Source organism: Nomia melanderi, chromosome 4 (genome assembly GCF_051020985.1).
Source record: "Nomia melanderi isolate GNS246 chromosome 4, iyNomMela1, whole genome shotgun sequence".
In the NCBI taxonomy this organism is placed as follows: domain Eukaryota; kingdom Metazoa; phylum Arthropoda; class Insecta; order Hymenoptera; family Halictidae; genus Nomia; species Nomia melanderi.
In genome coordinates this window covers 7,787,786-7,805,473 of record NC_135002.1, presented here as the reverse complement: position 1 = coordinate 7,805,473, position 17,688 = coordinate 7,787,786, and the positions used below count along the sequence as shown (strand labels likewise).

The following is a 17,688-nucleotide window of genomic DNA, read 5'->3' as shown; positions in this document are numbered from 1 at the left end:
AATCGGGCCACCAGGAAAAACGAATGATATTGTTATTTTCCTCGTTTTCTTATTGCTATTCCCTCTTTTTCTCAGGTACTGGACACCGCAAAACATTTTCTTACGTGAGTTCTCCTTTTTCTCGTCCTGCCGTTTCTTTATCATTCCCGGTTGAGAACGATTAATGGCCGTCGAGGATTCATAGAGATTCACCTCGAGTACGGAGAATTTCTGAGGAGAATAGGTACGATCTTGGTCTGCCAGCGGTCGAAGTGTCTGATTCTCCTTCGAACCAGTTTTTCGTTAATCTTCGTGTAATGGGACGCACGGTAGCGTGTTAATTCGTTTTTAATGTGTTATTGGGATCTTGTGTTTGTTGCGGAATGATACGGTGGTGGGGAAGAGAATTGGGGAATCTAACGTTGAAGGTAGAAGAGAGATTGGCTTCGCGCGGAGGAGAATGTTCGTGGTAATTTAGATCGTCGATAGTGTTGTTGACAACAATATCCTCGTAATAATATTTGATCTCTGTAGCTTATCGCGTAATCGTGCTATCTAAAATCGTGTTATCCTACTAATCTATCGCATTCTGTGGTGAACAAACATTGATATCGATAAAAATTGCATTTTGCTCTCGGTGAAACTTATTATCTCCGAATATTTCGGTAAACAAGGCGACGTGGATCGGGTGATTATGAGGTATTTTAGAGGGAAGATTAATATAACGATGATAAGAATATTAATTCTTTTATGTAATCGACGAAGTGTTCTATGGTAAATCATTCGAATGAAACGCCCAGCTCCGTCAAGGTTCGTGTTCCAGGCGAGAAAACGGAGCAAGAGCACGAAAGTGCGCAACAGGTCGGGACCGTTCCTCGGCCGCTCGACCAGCGCCATCCAGATTCATTAGAGCTCGTTGTTTCTGCAATTTACGAACTAGATCACCGGGCACCTCGATACAAAACGCTCGACGATCCTTCGCGGCGTTGCAGAGCGACGCGGATTTTTCTAAAAGTCTGTCTGAAAATTTACATCGCTGACACACGAATGAAAATCTCAATTAACACTAAAACTACCGAGCAGTTAAATTGACTTTTCGCAATTCCTCTACAGAAACTCCAAAAGTGCATTTATTGAAAGTTTAATTGATACACAATTCAGTTTGCGTATCGCTAAATCAATTTCTTCAATAATTGCTCAGAGAAACATCTGTTATCTCTTTAATAATTGCGAACAGAGGAAACCAGGAATAGGTAATTTTGTCCCACCAGGTAGTTTTAGTGTTAAATTCAAGGGCACAATGATCAAATTACATGATTCAAATACGTTTACTCGTGTACACAGAAATATAATGCGAATCTATATCTTGAAGGTTTTAGAATGAACAATTAGAAATGATTACTTTCACTTTCAGTTTCACGATTTCCTCTTCGAAACGCTGTGTCCGATTGTGAATTTACTGGAAAAGAGTGATATGTTAGGACTTCGAAGCTGTGTAGATTCGATGGTTTAAACGACAGGAAATTTTCCTTCTCAAATATTAGAGTTGAATAATTGGATTTTAGCCACGTTTTCCGGATCGCTGTGTAGCGAGAGCTGAACGAAGGAGAGAGTAGACTCTCGAGCGGAATATTGATGGGCGGACGCGAGCTTTTCGCGGATTATTCTCGTCCCTGTAGCACGACCTGACCGTCACTATCGGGCTACGGGGAAAGAGACCGATGAAATTTAATGTGTCAAGGAGGTCCATACAGCATACGTATCGATAAGGATCGTTCGAATGTTGTATATAAATTTTAGCTAAGAGTTATACGACCAGAATTACGCGACAAGCGGAAAAACAGACGATAAGAAGTTATTTGATATTCTTAATCGGGTCGTAACAATACTTTGAATTAAACATAAGCAAGTGGATTAACATGACAGGACTGTGCAACGCGTAGCAATAACAATTATAGAAAATCCACTTACATAATTTTGCATAGTCGTGCGAATATTCGATAGCTGTTCGTTGATCGTATGTTCTACAAGGAAATCACTCGACTATGTATTCGAGGCACGCGCGTTCTGAGTCAACGTTACAGCCGCGGATTGTAAATCCCGCGTTTAAGAATCAAAAAAAAAAGGTAATAAACTCGTATATTAGAATAATCGTATTAGCAACGTTACATAAAAGAGTTGAATGCGATGCGCGTGGGTCCTTCAAAGAGTCACGCAGTTCAAAGACAGCAGCTCGCCTAAGGTGAATCGTAAAGTGATCAAGACCCAAGAAGATCCCCCGAAACCGGTTCTAACTTTGTTCACGTTGGGAACCTTGCAACAGATTTTGTCCTTTATTCCGCCGTGTTGCACTATCTTATCCCAGAATGATTGCGAAACTGCTACAACCGATCTCTACCATGTTACATCCCAGGTTTTCATGATCTCGGATATAGGATGAGTGCTACATGTTTTACTCCATTTTTATTTCATGAAGCAATTCAAAGCAATCCATGAGTATTCGGGACAAAAAGTGGTTTTATCTCGTAACAGGTGTTTATGTTTTCAATCATAGATAAAAATAATGACAACATTTGCAAAATTACTGTTGGAGGGCATTCTCTTGTTACGGGTCCAATTTTTCATTTCAGTTACTAACTGTGGATAAATGTTAACACTAAAACTACTAGACAGGTCATAATGAACCACACCTCATTTCTCCTCTTTGCAATTATTAAAAAGACAGATGTTTCTCTGAGAATTTATGAAAAAAATTGATCTAGCGATACGCAAACTGAATTGTAAATCAATTAAAGTCTCAGTAGATGTGCCCTTCGACTTTCTATAGAGAAATTCCAAGAAGTCAGTGTAATTACTCGGTAGTTAGTGTTAAGAAATGATTTGAGAAGTAGTTTACTTATCAACGTTGATCTATTTTAATGTTATAAATCAGCTGTGTGCCGCCGGTGGCACATAGCACCTGCGTCAACGCGTTAATCGTTTGAATTATTTTGTTTTCTAATAAAATTCAAAAGGCTACGTACATGCGCAGCCCATTATCATGAGATAATGATATATGGAATAGCGTGCAAGGATTATGGGCGGATGAATATTACGAATGTTGTAAAGAAATCACTTGCAATATGTTTCGAGGAACTGTTGGGTTCTCGCCAACACGTGAAAGATGTGCCGCTCTGTTTGAACCTTAATCATTTATCATTTAACTGTTGCGAATTCGTATTTCAAAATCCTATCCTGATTTCCAAGGAAGGAATTGCATTTGCTTGATGTATTCCTTAATGAAATTCAACGTTGCGTTCGAAGATTTCGATGAATCCGAGGAACAGATCCCGCTCGCAGAAGTGATCTTGAACATAAGAGATCTCACTTCTGGCGAGACCGGAGTGCTTCGTAGAGCTAAAGACTGGCTCGCGATGGCATCGCCAGCTTTCCAGAGCAGCTCTATGAGTGAAAGTGAGCATTGAAACAATTCGGAGGTCCTGACAGTTGATCCAGCTTTAAATCGCGACCGACGACTGCCTCGATCGTCCGATACCAGTCCTCAAGAGGCGAAAAAGACTAAAAAATAGACGACGGGCTCCCGTAATCATATTCTTGTAATTAGAAAGTTTTCCCTTTCGATTGATTGTTGCTTGCCATTCAAATATTCGTCGATCAATCCTCTCTAACGATTTCTCGAGTAACCCATTAAATCGCCGTAGGAATTGAAATTTAAATTCGACCGTTAGAATTTGAATTTAAATTCGAAGCAAATTTTGTTAGATCTGTTTTTCTAGCGAGAAACGTCTCCGCCGGTGACGAGTAATTCAAGCGAAACCTTCATACGAAGTTTGAGGCATTCGAGAGAATAAAAATGACGAAATAATTGTCAGTACGTGTGTACATTCATGTTGAAATTCGCGTTAGGTAAACCTCAGTAGAATAGAGCTCGATGATCCTCATCGAAACAACTTTTTTGCTCCACTAGACGGTTATTAAATATGCAAATACGTAAACGTACAAATATTTGCGCTACGGTGGTCTTCTCTCTTGCCTATCGACTTTCATAAAGCTCCGAGTGTATTGCAAAACGAAATCTTCTAAGTTTATTGATTAATTTCGTGCGTCACTGTTACGTTCCTCTCCAGTTAGGACAGAAAAATTGAATGACACTCTACGAAAATCGAAAATTGGGGGGTAAGCACTACCATCGCATATAAGTCTATAACTTCAATTTATCCGACCGTTGGAAATTTAAATTCGAATTCGACCGTTAAGATTTCAATTTGTACTTGAATTTGCAAACCGTAAGTTGTCGACCAAACACTGCATAACCATGTCGGTATAATTGAAACATTTGCATTCTTCCGCCAGATGGAGCCTTCTGCATCGAGAGCCTGATCGGCTTAGAATTTCGAATTTCGAACACGCGAATTCCATTTATGGAACTAACGTGAATTATTCTCCTTTTTCGTACTCCCCGTTACCCTTATCACTCATGACGCACTCTCAGATACGCCATCTTGCTTCCACAGATAAGAATTTCGTGAGACTTTCTTACCGGGATGTACACACTTACGAAAATGGCACAAGATTACTTTCACTGTTCGCATAATTTTTAATAGATTAGCGCCAAGAATAAAAGAGAAGAAAGAAATTACACGAGCATTCGGGGAACAGACAACCGGCATTCTTGAAAAATGCATTAAGGTGTCTATTCACGTTCACGGTACACTCACGTTGATCCTTGAACACCGAAAACGACAATGAGATTTATTAGTCCTGCCGGCTTGGAAGGACCGTGGTAAAGTGTACTATTGTTCGGGCTGTTACTTGTCTTTCATTTATTCATCGATTCAGGTGCGATTCATTAGGTGAAGCAACGAAATGCATATGTAATTGAACGATGTTTATCGATGCGACATGTCGCTTTTCGGATGTCCTTCTTCTGGGGCCGGTACACGATAATGACATCGCATAATCTAACGACAACGGAACGAGAACCAGCAATCTTCCCGATTTCGTTGACATCCTGGACACCGGGAGTTGTGAAAGAACGAGGAAACGCAGAAGGCGCACGGCACAGGAAGTCTTTCTAACTCGGCAGGACGGGAATTAGAAATCAAGTACAAAGTAACTTCAAAACGTTTGTTTCAGTATACTCCTGTTCCTTTGCGAAGAAAGAGTGTCATAGACCTAGATCTTGAACGTCATCCTTTCACCGTACAAACGATAATTTCCTCTGCCGTCCCATGTGGTCTAGACATGTCCAGATACTCGACACATTTGAACCACTCGGAAGAGTAGAACTCGACAAGTTTTTGTTAGATAATCGAGTCTTGCCGGATTATATATACGCCGGTAACAATTATCAGCAAAACATTCGAGTAATTCATTCATCGGGAATTAGCGTTTAGTCGAGTACTCCGTGGAGGGAGGGTAAACAATTTGAGTAAACGTTCGGTTGATAGCTCGAGTATTGCATCGAGTTGACCTGGAATCATGATATTCGATTGGATACTCGAATACACTATTGTTTATTGGTTAATGTTTTTAGTGCAGTATTGATCTGGCTATGGTTGAATGTTCTGTTAGGTACTCGAACACCGGGGTATTCAATTTAGTACTCAAATGACAACAGCGCCTGTCATTTCCGTAATGAGTATCCAAACAAACCGCAAGTCTATATTGCGATTGAAACGCGAATTCCGATTATACGCGTAGAAAGGATCTAAGCAGATTATGATATTCAGTGATTTTGTATATGCGGAAATTACACTAGTAATCGAGTAAATTTCCGCTACAGTTGCGCAAGATAAAGCAGTCTAACGCCATATTTGTATTGCACACGCGCGACGCAAGGATTCACTGGATCTCGTAACTTTCTACCTAAAGGAAGGCTGTGCGTGGTTACCAATGGATTGCAAATCAATGACCTCGCGCACGATTTTCCGGGATTTACGGATATAGCAATGCCGATAGGAGTGATTTCTTTAATTACTTGAATTGTAAGATAAGGCCCACTGAAAGTAAACAACTATTCGATTTAATGAAAACCGTTGCGCCGATGTTATCAGCAATCTTGAAATGTTCTACACATTAATGTGACTGTTACACTCTGAATCTGACTTTGACCGTTACAATTTGAACTTGAATTTCATACTACAACTTAATTGTTATAATTTAAATAGAATATTAACCGGCGTCATTCGAATTTGAATTTTAACCGATACAATTTGCATTTGAATTCAACCAATCCAATTTGAATTCGAACGCAACCATGCAATTCGAAGGTGGCTGTTACAATTTGAATTTGAATTCGGCCGGTGCAACTTGTATCCGAATTGAACCGTTATAAAGTTGGAACTCAGTTTCACGAGTTCTCAGGGGAGAATCATCGAAATTTTGAACAACCGATTTCTCAAGCTGACTTTCTAAGTAACAAATGCAATTCTTTGTATCTTTCTTTTCCTCTCCGTTTCATGCTCTATATAATTTTAGTCCAGTTTATCAGGAGCATGGGTTCAATGTGAAATAATGAGAAGGTACGGAGGAGATAGGAAGAGAGTGGCAAAGGAACTTTCACCATAAAATAGTACAGGTCTTTTCTAGAGTATTAGGAATCTCCAGTACGTCTTTCGTGTACTCTGCATCATGGTGCACTATAGCAAATCCAGTGATGTATATACCGTGGGTTCCAGTGACGTCGCGAATGAAGAATAAGTGAAACTGTACGATGATTCGTGGATCAAAATAAAGTTTACAGTCACGAATAAATATGTTGTTCAGAACAAAAATAAACAGCACGAGAAAAAATTAACAATGACGTTAATTAAACGTTAACGCTAAATCGCTGTCGATTGCAAAAAGTGATCAGCAAATCAGCGATTGGCGACAAATTGTTGGCAAGAAGATGAATAAAGCAATCAGAAATAATTACACAAAAAATTGAACAAACTAATTATTAAAGTCCTCCCATGAACTCCTTTCGTACGTCACTGAACAAAGGTTGAACTTAGGCGGCAAATCATCGCGGTACTTGCATTTCGAACGTACCGCGGGTTACAGTGTCAGTCAACATCGGCCGATCAACAGACACGCAACCGTCTGAGAACTGTTTTGTTAACCCACAACTGGCTCGACATAATTTGAATACGTTCAGAAGAGTGTCTAACGAGGTAATAAATTACTGCAAGTAATTAAACAATTATGTAAAACTAGACAAAAAACGGAGGCAAAAAGCAATTCATCTGGAATTTATAATGAAATAATCATTCCACTTGTCGACGGCTAATCAACGGCAAGCAGTGTTAATAAGTGATGTAATTGAAACGACGATATCGGTTTGGTGACCGGAAAGCCTAACGGTTTCACGGTAACGTCACTGTGGCACTAATGTTTTAAGAAAATTGCTCCCGGAGTATGAAGAATTCATGGACAATGTCAAAGTTACCGTTCGATCGTTGAAATTTCGTTCAAATCTCATCGTTGAAAACTACCGTTAATCGTTATTTGAATTTGAATCGGACAGTTATAATTTGAATACGAATTTAACCGGCAAAATTTAAATTTGAATTGTAACGATAGTAACTTCAATGAAATAACATTTGTAGTATCGTTTCAAAGGTTCCCTGATGTTTCTCAGAGAAGTCTTTGAATATTTGACGACTTTCACCTGTTATAACAAATATTAACGTTATCTTCAGACGCCACGCTGTAATGTGTCTCAAGCACGTCTCAAACAGTGCAATCAGGATGAATTGTTCTCTTTCGTGTGAATACATAAGAACTCGCGTCCATCGGCAAAGAATTTTTCTGTCGAGAGAAACGACTAATCAAAATGGTACTCTCTTCTTTATTTTGACACGCAATTCTACGTCCGCGCGGAAGAATATTCCTCGCGAACGATAAGACTCGATAAATATTCAATCTGACGTGTCCGGGGACGAGGATGGAATAAATTCTGTAGTCGATGCATCCATGGATGGACTCGCGTGAGGAATCTTGGTGCATCGACCGTAGTTAATAACACCGGCAACCGCAAATCTGAGGTCCGATCGTAGACCGGTGCAACCGCTTCTATCGGTGTACCGTAATGCCGGCAATTTGTGTCTACCGTTGAAAGTTGCCATACTAGTAATTTCTTCCTTTTGTGAAAAAGGAAGCAAAAGGATAGATCTCCGCTCCCCTAAAATCTGCTTGGTAGGAAAAACACGCAAAATGAGGCATGTTAATCAGTGAAAACGTAGAATGTTTAATGCGCAGATATGACGGTGTAACATCTTGAAAAGTTGGATCACTTTCTATACGAAATTAGCTGATTTTAATTGAACCGCTGAGATTCGGATTTGAATGAAACCGTTAAGATCTGAATTTCGATTGAACCGTTAAGATTTAAATGTAAATTAAACCATCAAGAGCTTTACTTGCGTTGGACCGCCGTAAACTTTCAGCCGTAAACTTTCAGCCGTAACATTTAAATTTGAATTTATAGATAGACGTTGCACTTTATAGTTTCGCCAGCAGTGATATCTAAAATCCAGCGATTCCATTGCAAATTGCGTAAACAGATTGATGTTATGCAATCTAATATTGGCACTTATTAAGTAACACTGTGCACGAGATATGAGTAACGACAAGTATAACCAACTTGATGAAATCGATCTTGTTGTTCAGAGTCACAAATGGAGCTACTAGAAATGGCTAAATTTATATACGATCTGTTGGTGTTCACGGGGATGACAGTCATTTACATAATGGAGGCAGTTTTATTAACATTCATTCCCCGGCACTATCGTGCAAAGTCTGTGAAGGGTGAGATTGCTTTGATAACCGGAGGCGCAGGTGGAATCGGAAGCCTAATCGCGAAGAAGCTGGCAAAACGCGGAGCTCATGTGGTCATTTGGGACATTAACGATATTGGCAAGTTTTAATTGATTCAAATGCTATTGCAAAATTACGAATATTTCTATATGTAAGGTTTTACAGGTACGAAGGACACGGTTCGAGAAATAAGAGAAGAGGGTGGTAAATGTTGGGGTTACCATTGTGATATTACAAACAGAGATGAAGTGTATAGAACAGCAAAGACCGTGCAGATTGAAATAGGCTCTGTAAGTAAGTAGTATAGTCAGACTAAAGTAAAACAGTTAGTTAATGTTGCTTGTGAACTATTCTTCCACTTTGCTATTTATTTCTTTTAAACAAATACGTTATAACGTCAATAGGTAACATTGCTGATAAACAATGCCGGTTACGTATGTGGAAAAACGTTATTGAACCTGCCTGATCATGAAATTGAACGTACTTATAGGATTAACATACTTTCACATTATTGGGTGGGTAGATTTAAACACGATCATCAATAATGTATGTAATGGATTTAATGAATATTCGTCACTCGACAGATTACTAAGGCTTTCATGAAGGATATGATGAAAAACAATCATGGCCACATCGTGACTGTGGCCAGTATAGCTGGACTTCTTGGAACTTACAAATGCACTGATTACTCAGCTACAAAATTCGCAGCTATAGGGTATCACGAGAGCCTCTACAGCGAACTTAAAGTAAATATATTTTTAAATTATTTGTAACTGAGGCGAGAGGTGCAATAAGGGAGTAAAGTTATCTCAAAGATTAATTTCCGTGTCACTAAAATTGAACGAAGTTCTTGCACCTATCGCCTTAATTATTATGTGAAACTTTATGATATATAAAGGAAAACTGTGTAGGCTCATGGGTATGATGGAATTCACATGACTCTAGTATGTCCCTCTTACATTAAAACCAAGATGTTTGAAGGGGTGAAACCTAGGTAACTACTATCTAAACATAAATCAAATTTGTTGGATCCTCTGCAAGTATTTATAATTTACAGATTAACACAAATGTTAGAACCTGACCTTGTGGCTAAAAATGTTGTATCAGGAATATTAGTAAATCAAGCAGTTGTATTAATACCGGGAGCTGTCAGGTTTCTACTTCCACTTAAATTGTAAGGGTCAATAATTGTTACAATTCACTATATTTATAAGAAGAAGATACTATATTAATAGTTTCTTTTTAATGCTAGCTTACTGCCAGCAAAGTCATGTTGGGCTATGATGTATAATATTATTGGCGGACCACAATCTATGATGACAATGAAAGAAAAAAGAGAACAGCATATACCAAAAAATAACAATAACAATATAATAATACCTAATAAAACAAGTATACAATAATATACAATTAAAAACATATTTAAGTTTAATATTTGAATTTATCTATTAAGGTATTTAAATTATTATTAAGACTGTCTATTTTAGTAACGTTTGGTAACTGTAATTGTATTTTTTCAATTTTATGTATATTTCTAATGTGTATAAAAATATTTATAACAAATCGTAAAAATAATGTAATCCCTGACCAAGTTCCCAAATGGATATACCTGTACCCAACTCTGCAGCTAGATCCAATCGATGCAGAATAGAATATAACGTGGGATAAAAGATAATTCCACTGCCCCCTGATGACCTGAAATAGACCCCATATTTCAACCAAAGTAGCTTTGCCTAAGGTGTAAATTTTGTATACTCCTGATTTTAATTTGGAATGAAAGAAGCTGAGTCTTACTTTGCTTCAAAAAAGTGTTCTTTGCTGTTGTCATCCCACTGAATTTTTCCTTTAGAAGATTCAAGAAGTCTCAGATAATCTGAACCTAATATGGCGCCCCCGCCTTCAGGAGTATAATTGTATCCATAAAAATTAAGTCCTAACAATATTTGGGCTCGTTTAGGACCCTTTTCAGGTACTAACAATTCCACGCATTCTCTTGCCCAATCAATAGGGCTATTAGGTCCTGGTCGCTGAATGCTCGAATAATCATAAGTCATTAATGAGAAGGCTTGAACATATGGAGACAACTGATCAAATTGATCTTTGTTGAACAACTGAACCTTTGGACTGGAAGGTTGGAGAACATGTAACTTTATTTGCACTGATCCATCAGTGCAGAATAGAACAAAAAATAACAAAATAAAACTCACCCTCTTGATGGAGGTACAGCTAAAATTGTATTTAAGTTGTTTTCCTTGAGCTTTTGAGAAATTGTTTGAATTAGTGACACTACAATTTGAGCTTCTACACCTGTCAGGACAAATTGGTTCCACATTTCCAAAACATATCCATCAAAGTGAAAAGCCTGAATCAAAATAATATAGTTTTTATAATAATTCTCAAAATATTTATTTCATTATATATTTTTCTATAATCACCTCTGCAGTATCGATAAAAGCAGAAATTAGCTCAATTTGTTTGCGAGTGTCACTGTATAATCCAATAATATCCTTAACCGACCAATGTTCAAATAGCACTCTTGGCAAGACTAAAAGGGCATTTATATAGTTCTAAAGATATTCAACAAATAGATTATATAATCATAATTTTAACTTTATATACTTTTCACGTGGTGGTCTTCATTATTAGCTGCTCTCATTTCTTTCAACCATTTCTTTTGGATATCATGCGTCGATAATTTATATGAAAAAGCATTGCCTTCTGGAAATGCCAACCAGACAGGCGATACCATTGTAAACTTTCCATGAAATGTTTTAGAAATTTCAAGTCCATTGTTATTCCACTAAAAAAAGTAGATATTAACTTAACAAATTATGTTCTGCATACTCTGTAGATTTAATAAAGTAGAACAAAAATATTAGCAATAGTATCTGTAAATCAGTAGCATTAATGAATACTAATGTACTTATTTCAAGACAAATGTTCAACCACTCTTATAAGTAATTTCATTTGTAAATAAATAAACATACCGGTGTGATATATCCTAAAACCTCTCCTTTAAATCGCCTGTTAGTTGTATTGGAAAAATAAGTTCCAGATTCTCGAATAATATCATGGGGTTTAGGATTCTTCACTACTAATGATCGACTAAAAACATCTTGATCGCCTGGACCTTTCTACAAATACAATTTTAAATTAAATAAAATCATGAACAATTGATACATAACATATTTTTGTAATTTAATTTCCTTTACCTTACTGTCAATCTTTCCTTTGCCTTTTTTATTAGCTTTTCCCTTTGGCGGCGATAGTGTACATTCCGAAAATTGAACAAGCAACAACAAGCTGATAGTTAATATAAAAATGTTCATATTAATTATTTATCTTTAATATCAACTAATTAAAAACATTATCAAATCACATACGTGGGTAAAGTACCATCACAGATGAGGTATAGGATAGATACTGCAAGCTTATGGGGCTCAGTATCACATGTTCTGAATTACCGACTGTGTAAAAAAACAGAGGTTTTGCTCTGCCCTCTACGCCTAAAAAATGGTGAATAGGACAACTACATCAAGCAAAATGATCAAAGTTGACCAAGTAGTAAACATGGTAAACCAACATACAAACCTCACAGACTTAAGTTATGTACAAACTGTACATACAATGTATCTTTCTGTCTATTGTTCTAAAATACTAAACCTTAAAAAATGCCCAGATACACTAGCGGCCTCTACCTAAATCGAACGACCAACTGCTGAAGTATATTATGTACTCTGATCAACTAGCCCCTTAAAGCTGCATGCACACATGCTTTTAGCCCACCGACCCTGGGATTCGTTCTCACGCATACTGCATACACACATGCACACATTAAATGCACCCCCTCAACTCAAGTGTCTTCTTAAACGTTCATTTAATTATTCTATATTGTGTCAATAATTACAAATAAACAACATTGAAATTAATTGTTCTACATTGTGTCCATAATTACAAACGAACAGATTTAAATTAATTGATCCACATTGTGTCCGTAATTACAAATGAACATATTGAAATTAAATGTTCTACATTATGTCAGTAATTACAAATGAACAATATTGAAATTACTCTCCTTTCTGTTCAACTGAGCTTGAATTTTTGTTAATCGTTGTTCTGTTATGCGTGACTTACCACATCGGTAACATTTATCTACCAGTGTGAACGTTTTCCCACAGATGTCGCTACTAGTCTCTTCGCGTGAACTTCCATATCAGTAACATTTATCTACCAGTTTGAAAATTTTGCCACGGACGTCGCTATTAGTTGAAAGCGCAATTTCTCGGGAACAGATGATTCTTGCTGTAACATGCATTATTTGGTACTCACAGAACGGCAAGAATTATTCGTGTCGACTGTTAAATAAAAATTTTATAAATTTCACATCACTTTTGGTTGGACAGAAAACTTACGATTAATATTCTAACTCCACTTTGTTTTTCACCCGTTTATTCACCAATTTGTTCAATAAATTACAATTCTTCTAACAATTATTCTCTGTTTCATAGCTTGGTAACTTGTCGATCGAAACAGTTGCGCGTTTCGCCGTCAGGTGACGTCATCATTCGTTCTAAATTCTCGTGTATTCAACTTAGTCTCTAAATATTTTTATTTTATATTGTTCCTCATACTTTAAACGTCGAACGCTGGACACTCAAATACTCAATTTTTACCATTGTTATCATACATTGTAAGTACACCATGACAACTGGATCTATCCTGTTCAAAATAATGCAAAGATCAATTAATGTCACATAATTAATAAACCTAATTCTATTATCCGCTAACAATTATTTCACATATTTTCCACAGTAATTAAAAACGTTTATATACAAGACGTACTTAGTCCAGTATTCATATTTCTTCGACAGAGGCTGTAAATCAGACTTTATACATTATTAGAAACATTTTCGAACCAGCGAGAAAAAGAAAGATCGCGCCGGGCCCTTTACAGTCAGCCCCCAACGAGGATCCTTTCACTTTGTATCGTTCGCCTGAGAGCATTACAACTGCTTCCCGCTCTCTCCGATCGGCAATGATTTCCAAATGCCGTTCACGGTCCCCAACCCCCCTATCCCTTCCGCCATTCCGTTCGCAGTAAGCTGTAATACCGCAAATGTGGTCGATTGTAAGTGCAGATTTCTAGGAGGGCCAGCCTGCCACAGAAGGCTCCCCACGAAATCGCTGGATCCACCCACATGTCCTACGGCTTCCATTAAATTAAAAGCGGGGCTCGGTTAACCTGCGGCCAGTGAATTTTTATCACACCTCGCATCGAGTTCTCCACAGTTTTTGTATATAAATCTTCAACGGTGATTCAAACGAACCTACACTGTCAAGCCGAAAAAGGTAGTGGAAGGTTTCGAAGTTTAATGAATAAATTTACCAAACAGTGATCAATCGAAAAGAGATGCTACTTGCCGATGAATATTTCTTTCTTATCAGGCAATTTTTGTATATCAAGCTTTAAGTCATGAAATAGATCGTAAGGCAATGTTTATCAACGTTTCTAACACGATGCACTCAGCCTGTTTTAAATCACTCAAGAGACTCTATAATCTCAGTGATCAAACTTCTTCGAGATGATTAATCAACTCTCACCCGCACAATTATTTACTGCTCGCATCGCGCTATCATTTACATTGAATCGCACTCCCAGATCGCTCTGTGCAGTATTAACGAAAAACAGCCCGACAAAAGCGTGTTAAGCGGCTCAAGAGGGAGGGAGACTCGTGGACATCTGCGACACGGCCCGTTCGCTCGCCCTCTTTTCTCGCGGAGTCATAAACTTATCGCGAAATATGTTGCTTCGCCGTCGGGCATTTCGTCGAGCGAGGAACGGAGCGAGCGCCTTAGAGCGTTCGTCTCGGCTGGTCTCGAGAAGGGGAATAATAGGACGAATAGAAGGCAACGAAACGGGAGGGGTCGGCGAAAAAGAGAGATAAAGGATACAGACCGAGGGGGCGGGGGCCACGGGGAAAAGGTACAAAAGAAAAGTAGCGAAAAGGCGGGCGAGTGAAAGGCGTAAAATCGCTGGAACCGTGCACGCTGGAAGTACATAAACTCGAAAGCTCAATAAAGTTCGCAGCTACGGCTGCAACCGGTTACGCTCGCCGTCTCGCCTCCTTCTCTCGGTTCCCGACGATTTTTTCCTCGCCCCCCCTCCTCGGCCCCCCCTCTCACGCTTCCCTGTCCTTCCTTCTTTCTTCGTTCGTTCGTAGTCCCTCGATTTCTTCCTGCTTCTCGCCAGGCAAAATTGGCCGGGGCTCGTTCGTGACGCGAGTCACGTGCAAAAAAGCTAAGTAGTAAAGTCGGACGATGGCCGGCCAACGGCGGAATTCAAAGGGACGCGAGCACGGATCGGCGAGCCGATCGAACGGCCGCAAGGAGAACGAACCGTGCTTTCTTTGTACCTCGGTGGGAGCGGGGATTTCGGAATGCCGATTTCCGAGATCTGCTTCGGGTTTTCGTCGGAGCGACGTTGTAACGTTTTGTTGCACTTGGAACTGGAGATTAGATTTTGGGACAGTTTCGATTGATTTTGCAGTGAACGTTATTGGTTTTGATGATTTATATTTATTTATGTACTTGCATTAGTTTCGCTTCATTTCTCGATTGTTGATCGAGTATTCTGCTAACTAGATGGTTGACTAAGTTATATCTGCAATGGCCAATCCACGCGTCGGGGAATAACAGGAAAGTAACTAATTTCTGAAGCTTCCCCGGTTCGTTTCGTATTCATTTATTATTTTACATCAACCCAATTTTACTTTCCGTCAACAGCGTTCTCCGCGCTTCAACGTTTCCAATGAAATTACATTAAGGAACGTCCAGATTTCGTTTCCGGAACGACACAGGACTAACTCGAGAAACACGAAGAACCACTTATCGACGTCATAATCATACATCATCGCCGAGTCCCAACTCCCGAACGCATCCACGCCGCTCGAGCTACGCTGATTAAAATGTACAAGTAATCCCGTCCGGCGATCATGCTCCCCTCAAAGGGCGCAACTATCGTCGGAGCCCCGAGATTTCGAAGAGCCGTCTCTCCCGAGCTGGCGTCTTAGTCGCGGCCGTCTTATAAAGCGGAAAAGGAAGAATCGCGAAAAGATACGGGATTTCCGGGCGAGCGGAGGGGAAAGGGGCGGCAGGAGGAAGACGAGGTGGAGCGTTCGGGGCCGAGAACGATGAAGCGGCGGTGGTTAAAGGCGGTGCATCAAGTAAATCAAACATTTGTGTCGGTTTCCGGCAAAGGGAGGAGAAGCGAGGGAAGCGAAGGAGAGAAAGAGAGGAGGGAGGAACGGGAAGGAAGTAAAAAAGAATCTTTCAACCAAATGATACTCGAGGTAAGGAGGAAGGAAAAGGGAGGAAAAACGAGGAAGAAGAGCGAAGTAGAAAGGAAATTTTAAAGCTGTTCGAAGGGAACGGGAATAAAAAAAAGTTCCGTAAATTTGAGTGGTGGTTTTAACGCCGGCCTGAGAACCAGCCGCGGCTGACCGTCTATAAAACCGGCGGCAACGACGGCGGCTTTCCCTACGCCAATGCCGCGGGCGATTCTTTCCTCCCCCCCTCCCTTCGCCGCCGATCGATTGTAATTAAATGGAAACGCTTTTACCTCAGCCGGTGGCCTCCTCGACGGTTCCGCCTCGTCATCTTTTTACCGCGACTCCGAATAATACTTAAGTCGGCCGCGGCGGATAATCGTACGGCGATGTCGCTACAAGGCGTCGCGTCCGCGGGACCGCTCCGTGGAGGCAGCATTGTGCTGGAGTACACTCGAGCTTGATTGTAAGTGCCCCTCCCCGCGGCCTCCGCGACGCTCTCTTAAACCTCGAATAGATTAGAAGATGCTCCTTTAAACCTGTACAAGCCATTACCGTTTTCGCTTCCGTCACTCTCGCTTTCGCTGCCTGGCCCTTCCGTCGGTGATCGGGTTAATCTCTCGGTTTGCGATATCGGTGCCGCGACGAATGTTTCGAATGCTGTTTGGTAAATAGAATTTGAGTTTCAGTTAGCGGAACATTGTTCTTGATCGCTCGATTTTTCGGTTGAGTAACGTGTTGAGTCTGTTTCGTAATTCGACCTATTGATTTACGAGCGTACTTCAATTCTGAATTCAATAAAGGAAACTTGGACTCGACTTTCCTTAGGAAATTGACTAAAATTGTTTAGCCATCAATTAACGCTAGGTCGTTGACCATAATAAAACTCCACTATACTCAAATGACTGATCGAATCAACTAAACAAGCATCGAGCTCAACGTCCCGTACAATCGTCTCTCCAACAACTGAATCAAGCGAAAAATTCAAGGCTCCCCCGAGAAGCACGGGCAAGCTCAAAATAAATGCGCGCCGTACATCACGAGCACCTTAATCAAAGTCGCGTTACAAACCGTCCCCTATACATTTACCTCTCGATCGGGGGTGCCGAATTATCGCGACAATCGCATCGTTTGCTCGCTGGTCGAGATACGAATCCGGTTACCCGGCGGTACATCGTAAGGGGACGAGGAATTTCTGTTTCGACACGGTCGGAGGAGGGTCGGCGGCTTGCACGGGGGTGGGGTTTAGTTTCCGGTGTTTCTTATCGCCAGATGCGGAACGAGGCAGCTCGGCCGAGGAGCGGGAGAGGCGGCCGGTGGCGGGGGCACGAACAAAAGCCGTCGATATAGCGTCGTAAACCGTAAAAAGTAGGAACTATCGCGAATAAATAACCGATGGAGAGTGGCCGGGAGAGGTCTGCCTCTAGGTGGCGGGGGTTCGACGAGGCGGCGCGGAGCGGCGGGGCGAAATGAATGCGTGCTACGTAGGGTGCGGGGGCGAGGGGCGAGCGGCCATCCGTTGAATGGAAGTGTCAGAACGGAAGGAGGGACAGAAAGAGAAAGGAAGAAAGTAGAACGGGGA

At 40.2% G+C, this 17,688-nt stretch overlaps 2 protein-coding genes across 2 annotated transcripts; one reads left to right on the top strand and one right to left on the bottom strand.

The window, feature by feature from the left end:
- Positions 1–6,983: 6,983 nt before the first annotated feature.
- On the top strand, positions 6,984–10,184 carry LOC116434991 (estradiol 17-beta-dehydrogenase 11). Its single transcript, XM_031994024.2, has 8 exons — positions 6,984–7,136; positions 8,635–8,880; positions 8,947–9,071; positions 9,186–9,296; positions 9,366–9,527; positions 9,693–9,775; positions 9,839–9,955; positions 10,034–10,184. The coding sequence occupies exons 2-8, from the start codon at positions 8,643–8,645 to the stop codon at positions 10,182–10,184; spliced, it is 987 nt and encodes a 328-aa protein (XP_031849884.1). The 5' UTR covers positions 6,984–7,136; positions 8,635–8,642.
- On the bottom strand, positions 9,984–12,530 carry LOC116434990 (chitinase domain-containing protein 1). The gene is made up of 8 exons (XM_031994023.2): positions 12,373–12,530; positions 11,994–12,287; positions 11,769–11,915; positions 11,401–11,581; positions 11,217–11,326; positions 10,989–11,143; positions 10,576–10,905; positions 9,984–10,476 (listed from the first exon to the last, which is right to left on the bottom strand). Exons 2-8 carry the CDS (start codon positions 12,108–12,110, stop codon positions 10,335–10,337), a joined length of 1,182 nt encoding a protein of 393 aa, XP_031849883.1. The 5' UTR covers positions 12,111–12,287; positions 12,373–12,530; the 3' UTR covers positions 9,984–10,334.
- Between the last annotated feature and the right edge of the window lie 5,158 nt (positions 12,531–17,688).